The 10000-nt window shown below is 40.9% G+C and overlaps 1 protein-coding gene across 1 annotated transcript in view; it reads left to right on the forward strand.

The window, feature by feature from the left end:
• The window catches only part of LOC137973108 (dipeptidyl peptidase 3-like), a 28193-nt gene extending 18284 nt beyond the window's left edge, over positions 1 to 9909 (forward strand). The window contains exons 11-17 of the mRNA XM_068819848.1: positions 410 to 502; positions 1428 to 1490; positions 1644 to 1768; positions 2505 to 2625; positions 3012 to 3194; positions 4952 to 5102; positions 8672 to 9909. Of these exons, the coding sequence (XP_068675949.1) occupies positions 410 to 502; positions 1428 to 1490; positions 1644 to 1768; positions 2505 to 2625; positions 3012 to 3194; positions 4952 to 5102; positions 8672 to 8808 (873 nt within the window). The 3' untranslated portion in view covers positions 8809 to 9909. The remainder of the gene's footprint in view (positions 1 to 409; positions 503 to 1427; positions 1491 to 1643; positions 1769 to 2504; positions 2626 to 3011; positions 3195 to 4951; positions 5103 to 8671) is intronic.
• Positions 9910 to 10000: the final 91 nt, after the last annotated feature.

Genomic DNA, 10000 nt, shown 5'->3' on the forward strand with positions numbered 1-10000 from the left:
ACATTGTCGATGGTTTTCCAGGATACAAAACCAAGGCATAACGTAGAAAGAGGCTAGAGTGTTAAACCGATGCCAAATCTCCGGGGATCTTGCTTTACACAGTAGCGCATAGGCGAGTTTTTTGGAGTCTCGCCGTTTAGTTACTAGGCTTACTTAGCAACAGAACGGGAACGTCAGTGGTGACGTCGCTTGCAGCAAAAATACCAATGAGAATTCAGAATAGAGAAGAAAAAATTGGATTCTGTTCTATTCTGAATTCTCATTGGTATTTTTACTGCACTCGACGTCGCCACTGACATTCCTGTTCTCTTGCTAAATAAGCCTACTAGTATACCAGCAACCAACCATAAATAGGAATACAGTAGAAATAAAATACTGAGTTTTTAATTGTTTTACTTGCTTTTATCAGGAATTATTCACAAAACTCAAAGGCCCTGCGTTTGAGGTCCAAGTTGGCCTTCATGAGTTGTTAGGTCATGGAAGCGGAAAACTGTTCATTAAGGTACATGTAGTACAGTTATAAGTAAGTACCGGTAATACAATTGTAAGTGACTTAAACTCGAAGACGCACCTTTTTGAGGCGCGATATCATAAGCAAATGCAAACATTCTCCGACGACTTTTTGGTAATTTGAGCAACAAAAAGCCCCTAACCACAGACCGTCCGTAACATTTTAAACTGTGTGTTTGTCTTCCTTGTTTTTAAAATCGTCGTCCACCTTCATCGCGATAGAAACGTCTTTTAAGAGTTCTGTTTACGTTCCGCTGTGACTGTTAATTGCCATCTTGGATCATTCAGTCGCGCTTGAGGGAACAGAAACGAAAAGTAGAAGCCAAAGCCACTCCTTTGATAGGGTGGCTTCATGTTTAATGCTACATTTAGAGTCCGAGGGAGAAGAAACGCAAGTAGAGCTGCTGCGTTCAGAGCACATGCGAAGCGCACGCGAACTACAACAGAACGACTGGCTTTTAATTAAAGGCTTTTGAGCCGTTTTGCTGTACGTTGTGCTTTTAGTATAGGTAATCACATGATTTCAAGTGCAATTTGGAAGAAATAAGCACGATTAAAAAGCATGTGATTACTTGTTAATTCGCTACTTGCACATTCCCACAATACACCTCTATTACCCCCCCCCCCCCCCCCCAAAAAAAAAAAAAAAAAAAAAAAAAAAACCTTTCGCATAACCATTGTTTGCAATTTCTCCTGGAACATGAAAATGTCCCAAGAGAAGTCGAAAACAATGCCTATGCAGATTTTTGGGGAGTAAAAGAGCCAATCATAATCCAGAATTTCGATGTGTAATTTGCACTGGAATTACACTTTTTGGACTCGTCTGGTGTATTACACTTTTTGCACTGTGTTATACTTGAACTGCACTACTGTCAGCCAATATTATTAAACCTGATAAACCAGTCTCTTTTCCTCAGCGGGCCGATGGTTCCTACAATTTTGATATTGAAACTGTGAAACACACGGAAACCGGTGAAAAGGTAAGAATTCAAAAACGTTCGGTAGCATCTTTAATGCTTTATTTTTGCATCGCTATTCTTAGTGGTTGGCGGAAAAAAAAATCGCACGCAAATTTTCCAACAACTAGATATGAAGCCAGGCAGTGTGACTTGTTGAATCGTTTTGGATTCCAGATCACTAGCTGTTATTTGGAGGGAGACACGTGGTACACTAAGTTTGCCGAGTTGAGTTCCTCATACGAGGAATGTCGGGCTGAATGTGTGGGGCTCTTTCTCTGTACAGAGAAGCGCGTTCTCAGGTCAGTACAATATTGTGTTTTCAGTTGTTCCTTTGTTATTAATATTTGAAAGCCTTCATTGAAATTGCCGGCCGAATGTTCAGAAAGGTCGACCTGGTGTTGGGTTGTGGTTGGATTGAGGTTAAGCTGTGGTTACGCTGTGGGTGGATTATGGTTGGATTGAAGTTGGGCTATTGTCGGATTAAGGTTAAGCTATGGTTAGGTTGTGGCTGGGCCATTATTGGATCGAAGTTAAGTTGCGGTTAGATTATGGTTGGATTGTGGTTGAGCTATTATTGGATTGAGTTTAAGCCGCGTTTAGATTGTTGGATTGGGTGAGGTTATAGCTCGATTAAATTTAGGTGTCGTTAGGTTGTGTTTTCATGAGAGTTGGGCCATGACTGGGTTAGGACTTGGATTAAGATGAGGTTGGAGCAGAAGCACCCTGATGGGCTCCTCAGTGATTGCAGTTATGCTGTGGTTGCATCGAGGTTGAGCTGTGGTTGGGTTATCGTTGTGCATGGGCTGTGCCATGGTTGGGTTAAGGCTGAATTGTGGCCTGGGTAAATTTTGGTGGAATTGTAATCAGGCAATTGTTGGATTATCGGTATTTAGGTTCTGGCTGAGTTATTGTTAAAATGTTGTTATTATTGATATTTGGCTTTACCTGAATGTTTGTTTTGACGATGTGCTTCGTCAATGTGAGTTTGGCTGGATACCTTTTGATGATACCTTCACTTACGGTATTTTGCTGTAGAATATTTGGCCATGAAGGTTCCGATGCAGACAACATTGTTTATATCAATTGGCTCAACATGGTACGAGCAGGTCTTCTGGGACTAGAATTTTTCACACCTGAAAATAACAAATGGAGACAGGTACGTAAAAATGCCACAGCCAACACTTAAAAAAGTGATAGTGTCCTGACCGTATTGTTTAAAGGATATTCAGTAAGATGCCTCGTTTGGCTTTCTAGAATTTCATCCTCGACACCGGCAACTCCCTTTTCCAGCAGTGTATGACTTCTTTTAGCCCCCCCCCCCCCCCCTCCCTTCCAAGTTTATGACCACTGAGGTTTTGTGAGACGGATCTTACGATTTGCATCCTTTTTTAAGAGAAGACTAGTGGGTCAGCCATTTACGGACAGTTGTCCTGAATCATTTAGGGACTCAGAGTCGCGCACGCTGATCCAGATTAGCTTACTGGTCGGCATTTTATGAAAGAAACTTGTTTTATATCAAATAAAGAATTTGTTGTCTTCCAGGCGCATATGCATGCACGCTATGTCATTCTGCGCGTGCTCCTAGAAGCAGGCAAAGGTTTGGTTCAGCTGACCACTTTAGCAGAGGGCTCAGATGGCAAACCCGATGTTTTGATAACGCTGGACAGAGAGAAGATAGAATCTGTGGGTAGACCAGCCATTGGAAACTTTCTCAGGAAGCTGCAGGTTTGTGTCACGAATGTGTTGTTTAACCGGCTGTGGGAGGAAAGGGATTTTGGAGTTCTTTCTAAATAACCATAATCTGACACCCAAAGGCAAAAATGCAATTAATATTTTGTCACATTCTCTTTTCGTGAGTGGTTTTTGGACATTTCCTCAAAAACACAGAAGAAGTTTATACCTGTAATACAATAGCCAAACAGGGAGAAACACAACTTGAGCGAGGTACAATACCTCCTAATAACTGTATAAAATACTAGACTAGCTAGGAGACAAACGATTGATGACTGATAAGATGAAGGAGTCAGGACCGTCATTGTCATCCAGCAAAATGCATAGAAATACGTCATGTTGAGTCTACCTGTTTGGATAAGCAGTTAATGCGGGGGACAGAGGGAGGGAGGGAGGGTTGGTGTCTTTCAGTGGTTTAAGGACGGTGCCTACTATTGTTACTGCGCATACGTTCTGCGCATCTCGAGATACTCAGGTTTCCTATTGGTGGTGCTTACCAATACACGGATATTTTTGCGCAGTTTAAAAGTATGCTGAGAAAGCAGAACTCAGCATAGCACTCTTGGTATCTAAAAGGAAAATTGGGGGTAGCCGCGCTTTTTTTCAGAGATAATTAAGCTTCAATTTGGAAAAGAACTCCATACATGATACATCGCTTTGTATTTTAAAGGTTTTTTACAAATTTTGTTGATTAATTTAGATTGAAAAATGCGTGGTTGCCCCCAATTTTCTTTTTGGATTTCAATAACGCTTGTTAAGATCTTCTTTTCCCGCTTATTCATAAACCGGGAAAAATACCTTTGAATTAATAGGCACCGTCTAAAGGCAGTTACTCTCCGTACTTTTTCTCTGCTTTTGTGTAACTGACAAATGAGACCGCATCACATCAGTGCAAAATGTTAAGAAAACAACGCATTACGATAGGTCGTTATCACCTTATATCTCGAAGCGGTGAGTTTTCTCTGTATTCACAATATCCGCAATGTTTTGCACTTGTTCTTTATCTAGCAATTATTGCGATTCTTGATCGACAAGAGGATGTCACAATTAAAAAGGATTATTATATCGCAAGCAATTCTCAGGTTAAATGGAGCATTCTGATTGGCTGGTTTCGGTCAGGATTTTAACGTAGGGACCTGTAGAGCATGCGCATAAGGTTTTCGAAGTGCGCATGCTCAGAACGGAAAACTCGTACTCATACTGGTCCTCGTCCTCCGATCGAAAGGTCCCTTGTATGGATCATTATCATGAAAACTGCCCGTATTCTTTTTTTTTTCTCTCTCCTGGGAAATTCAAGTTCAGCGATACACAAAAAAAAATTTAAATTTTTTCATCACAACAGTACAATTATAGCAAGCGGAATTTAGTTTTACATGTAAAAGGCTCAGCCGTTCAAAGTTCGCTGATGGAAGACGAAGATTACGGACATTCACCAAGTGGAGAAGTGTCCGATCGCTCAAAGAAGCGATACCATTCGATAAACAACTTACGAACCTTACTTTCTCAGGACCGTACTGGGGAATATTGGCCCTCGGTCGTTTTTGTACGGACCCATGGACTCCCACCACCTCGGGCCAATATTCGCCAGTACAGCCCTCGCGCTCGGTTAGTAAGAGCTTGATAAAAAAAAAATTCTGTTAAAAGTGTACTAATGTGGGATAAGAATTGAAAGTAGTTGTGTATGCTCATAGCCATCTTTCCGTTACGACATTGGTCATTTGATTCCTTTTGCTAATCATATTTTACAACAGGTTTATAAGTCGACAGCTGATTACACTGGTGGGAAAGCTTTGTACGATAAATACTCCGTGGTCGATGATCAATTTCTAGCTCTGCGAAAGACAGTGCTTGCACGCAAGACACCGAGAAGATTGTTCGTACAAGCTCTCACAACGTTAGGAGGTAAATAGACAATTCTTAAAAGCAAGGGGTGTGTAGTAAAGAAAATGCTGTCTTTCCACCTCCTTTCCGAATATGGCTCGAGTTATATTTTTTAATGTGGCGCGAGTTTCATTCCTGGGGTCAATTCAATAAAAATTTTACATGTGTAGTTTACAAGTTGAACCCATGTTTTTGCATGTAAACACAAAAATGAGTTCAATAAACATCGTTTCAAGTCATCTTTACAAGACTCCGACTTGTAATTACAGGTGTAGCGCTACACCTGTGAAATTTGTCCCGTGCAAAATTCAGTAAGAGTTTTACAGGAGTCCGCCGACTTTATCTTTACAATCGTCTAATTTGTTAATTACACAACGATGAAATGATATATGAAATGGGTCATATATGAACTGCGGATATGAAATCAAGTGAAGCTATGATCCTCGCAGTTATGAACGCAATTTTTGCAATTGCGTAAAGAAGCCAGAAAAATTTAGGACTTCAACGGGGTCCTGAATAATTGGTAATTACAAGTGCAAGTTAGCGGTACTTGTGAGCTTAACGTACGACTTGTAGGAAGCGTCTTCCGAACTTTTAATATGTTCTCGTCGAGCGAAGAAGAACTTGAAGAGCTATTGAGACACTGAGTTATTCGGCAGCCTAGACCTTTTAAGGAAAGACGGGTTGCTTGACATTGAAAATTCACGTGAATTTCGTGAGAAAGATCGCCTCTCTGTCACGGCATTCGAGTATCGGCCAACAAATAAACCTCGTGCAATTGGAACAGTTACAATAGTAAAACTACAGTTGTGCATTACAATTGTATCGTGACCCGGGCTACACGTGTGAATTCCAGTCTAGAAAAATCTCTTATTGAATTCGTGAATTTACAAGTTGGGCTTTACACGCGTAATTTACCCGAGCAAAAACTTGACGTGTAACTCTTTCATTTATTTTATTGAATTGACCCCGAAATTTGTGCCGAGTTTCACTTATTTCCAGAAATGCAAGAGTAATTACATGCAAGCCCAATTTTGATAGCCAACATTTGCTACTTATTTGTAACAGTAAGGCGAGGGTAAAGATTAGCGTTATTTTTAGGTCAGAGTAAATGCAGCACTTAATCCGAGTGCGGTTTTCAATTGATTGTCGAAAGTACTTAGCGATTTGCTTTGGTTTTACATTACTTCATCAAGTGATTGGTTCAAAGTTCTCGCGCCACTTCTTCAACCAATCAAAAGTGAAACCAAAACCAATCGTGGCTCGCGCGCGCACATTTTCCCGCGCTTTGTGTCGGCTACGTGTAATTACTTCTAGTTTTGATTGGTTTACTTTATCCTTACTTGAGGAGTGGCATTTGGAGAAAACTTAATGCCGTTAAGTATTCCGAGACACGAGTGATGTTGAAGTTGGGGATTGAAAAGAGCATTGTTTTATTCCGGATTGTTGGTCGAGTCCGATTCCTGAATAGCCCACTTTCGATATATTAAAATTCAGTCCCAAGCAAAAGAGCTCATCTCGAGGCTTTGGGGAATAAACTCATGCAATTCGTTATATTTATTCCCCAGAGCCTCGAGATGATGCCTTTTGTGGCTCTTATTGAGGGTGGGCTTTATTGACAATCGATGTGATACTATAAGCACCACGAAGTTCTTCGTTTCTTTTAGAAGAAACTCAAAGTAAACGCTTTGTTTATAGTGGAAGTGCACTTAGCTATCAAGCTAGTTCACAGGCACCCCACTTTTAAAAATCTGAAAGAAACAATTCAAACTTAACAGAAACATGATTAAGAACCACAACGGGCTGGAGCCAACCAGTTGGTTATTTACAAAGTGCGGTAGAATTGAATCCAGGATAACCAGAAACAAATCCAAACCAGAGATTAGAACGGGATTTGAACGCGGGACAACTCCCTAACCACTGCACCACGCCACATCCCTACCCGATTTCCAGTTCCCGCAAAAAGGACATTTCGGGTTTTTTTTTTCCTGTTTTAGGCCTGTTTCCTTGACCATCTCGTATGTGAATTTCATAGCGACTTCTTAGCAATGCAACGGGTGGCTCAGTTGGTTGAGCATCGGGCTGTCATGCGGGAGGTCGTGAGTTCGACTGCGGCCGGACCAACACTCAGGGTCTTAAAATACCTGAGGAGAATGTGCTACCTTTGTAATTACATCTGCAAATGGTTAGACTTTCAAGTCTTCTCGGATAAGGACTGTAAACCGGAGGTCCCGTCTCATAACCCTTGTTGGAAATTAAATAGTATGGGACGTTAAAAGAACCCACTCACTATTCGATAAGAGTAGGGGACGTAGTCCCCCGTGTTGTGGTCTGACCTTATCAGAACGGGGACATCTTTCACTTCCTAAAATAAATTTTAACCTGTGTGATAAGCAGTCTGGCTAAAGTCCCTCGTAAAACATTGTAAATTAGTCCTGAAAAGCTCCTAGGGGAGAGACTAATAGCTTCACTTCGAAGTGACCCCATAATTATTTGTAATAATCCCTTTATGGTCATTTTGTTGCATGGTCTCAAGCTTATTTACTGAGCGCAAGACAGTATTCCTTTTTATTACATCCATTTAGAAATCGCTGGTGATCTTCAAAATCTCAGTGGCTCTCAGCAGTGCGATTTATTTACAAATCGCGCTATTTTTTGTTCTAAGTGGTATCTTTTCCCACACCAATGAGAAAAGAGCACTAAACCAAAACAGCTAATCAGATTTTAAATCATGTTTAAAGTAAACAATCGAATCGCAGGAAAATGACAGACAAAGAAGACATTGTGTGACGAATTTTGCAACTTTTTTTCCAAATGGATCAATAAAATATTGGTACTGTCTGAAATCCTGTATTTGAGGAATTTATTTGTGCGATTTCTAGATGGATGTAATTAAGTAGTAATTGAACTTCGTGTCGTGCAATTTTGGTCTCAACTCATACGCGTGATTTCAAATCAAACTCGCGCGCGCGCTCGCTCAATTTTGAAATCACCCGTATGAGTTGAGACCAAATTGCACTCCGCTCAGTTCAATTACCATTATTAATGGGGAGATTGTAAATAAAATCAAATTTAAGTAACTACGTAGATCAAATCAGGTGGTTTTTTTTATGGGAGGGGAAAACCGGGGAGACCTGAAGTATTTCCAAAGCCATTTGAAAAATTAATTTCTGCACTCCGGCTGAAAGACCAGATATTTTTACAGCTCAGCTGGCGGAGTTCTCGGGAGCTGAGACTGGAATCTCGGTCAGCCAACCTTTTGTTTGCAAAATCGGGATTTCAGTAAAGCGAGCCAGCTTGCCTAACCTAAATTTTGCACGAACAAATACTCTTGAGTTTTCATATTTTCATTGAATTGTTGAATATGAGGAATTCACTTCCATTTTTAGTGAGAACAGCCTCTAGTATTTCAGGTTTCAAATGAATTTTTATTCGACTTATCCGACTTATCCGACTTATTGGGAACCTATTTGTAGTTAATAAATGGTCATCAAATAATAGATTTTTTTTTTCTAATACTAATACACTGCTTCTTTTCTAGAAAAAAATTCAATGTATATTTATTTATTTATTTCATGCATTTCCTGCAGCCGACAATTCTGTAACACTGACAGAGTTTGAGGGAAGTCCAACAGGCATGATCAACTCCTTCACTACTCGTTTCCCTGGAAATAGCAGTGTGTTGGAAGAGCTTTGGCAGGCAGAGATGCCCTATCATAGACTTTGATAAACAATTAACAATTATGTGACTCGACAGTTTTCGTTCATTCATTCATGATAACGTCCGTATCTAGGCGTGCGGCGACGCCATTGAGAAGTTCTTTGCCTCAGCGTTCATTCCTGGAAACACCCTGCCAGCAGAGCCGTTTTTAACTAGACGGGAAAGAAAGGACTCTGCAGAAATCGTGTTAAGTGTTTGTGGAGTATGCGTAAGCCGTTGCTTAGCGACAGTTTGAAACCCAGGTCAAACCTGGATCGCACTCCGAAATTCCTTATTGGTTTTCGTACTGAAGGCTCTATTTTGACCTTCGCCTTGTCAAAAATATGTTGCGTGCGCTGCTGAAACTGGTTTGACAGGATTGACTAGCCTAGAAACTTGTGCTGCGGCGGCTTAAAAGACTCGACACGATTTCCGCAGAGCCTCTCCTGCTCGCCCTCTGGTGGGGTTTCAGAGAGGCTCTGAGAGGCTCTGCTCCCATGGTGCCGCGGAAAAAGCCATTTAAAACATATAACCCAGTTCCAAGTGTCTCCTTAATCTCGTAACCAGATCTTACTCTGTCCCTGGAACAGTGAGATCTGGGTACGAGATTAGCGTCTCCTCTGTCCCGTGAGAAATAAACCAAAACCACATGGTACCATGACCACGTGTGGCAATCACAACATCACAGAGGCTGAGTCCGAGACCAAATGTCGCCAACAGAACAATTAATTGATCTAGGACCGGTATTTTTTGACAACGGTGAGAAATTAACTTATAAGTGGAGTCGTGGTGACATGAAAGCATGAATAAAATTTTGTAATTTGCAATCTTGCATTGTTCTGTCAATTCATAGTACCACCATGACTCACCTACCAAGCCATTAAAAGCGCAGAAGGCAAAATCTCAGGAAGTGCAAAAAAAAAAAAACAACAACAACAACAACAGCAATTTCCCCCCTTGTTTCGTTCGCGGATTATAATTCCCCATCCTCCTGTGTCAAGCTAGCGCTGTTTTATTTCTGTGAAAGCTTTCATAGACATGTAGATGTCGTGGATTCATCGAAATGCCGGTCTTTGCCTTCAAATGGGTGTTTGTCTGCGTGTATCTTTTTTCAAATCTTTCTGCAGATGTACGGTCAATAAGCCAGTCTTCTTCCTTTAATCAATGTGTATCATTTTCCACAGCTAACAGGCTGGCTGAAATGCCAGTCGCGGTCCAT

This window comes from Montipora foliosa, chromosome 10, assembly GCF_036669935.1.
Source record: "Montipora foliosa isolate CH-2021 chromosome 10, ASM3666993v2, whole genome shotgun sequence".
NCBI lineage: Eukaryota > Metazoa > Cnidaria > Anthozoa > Scleractinia > Acroporidae > Montipora > Montipora foliosa.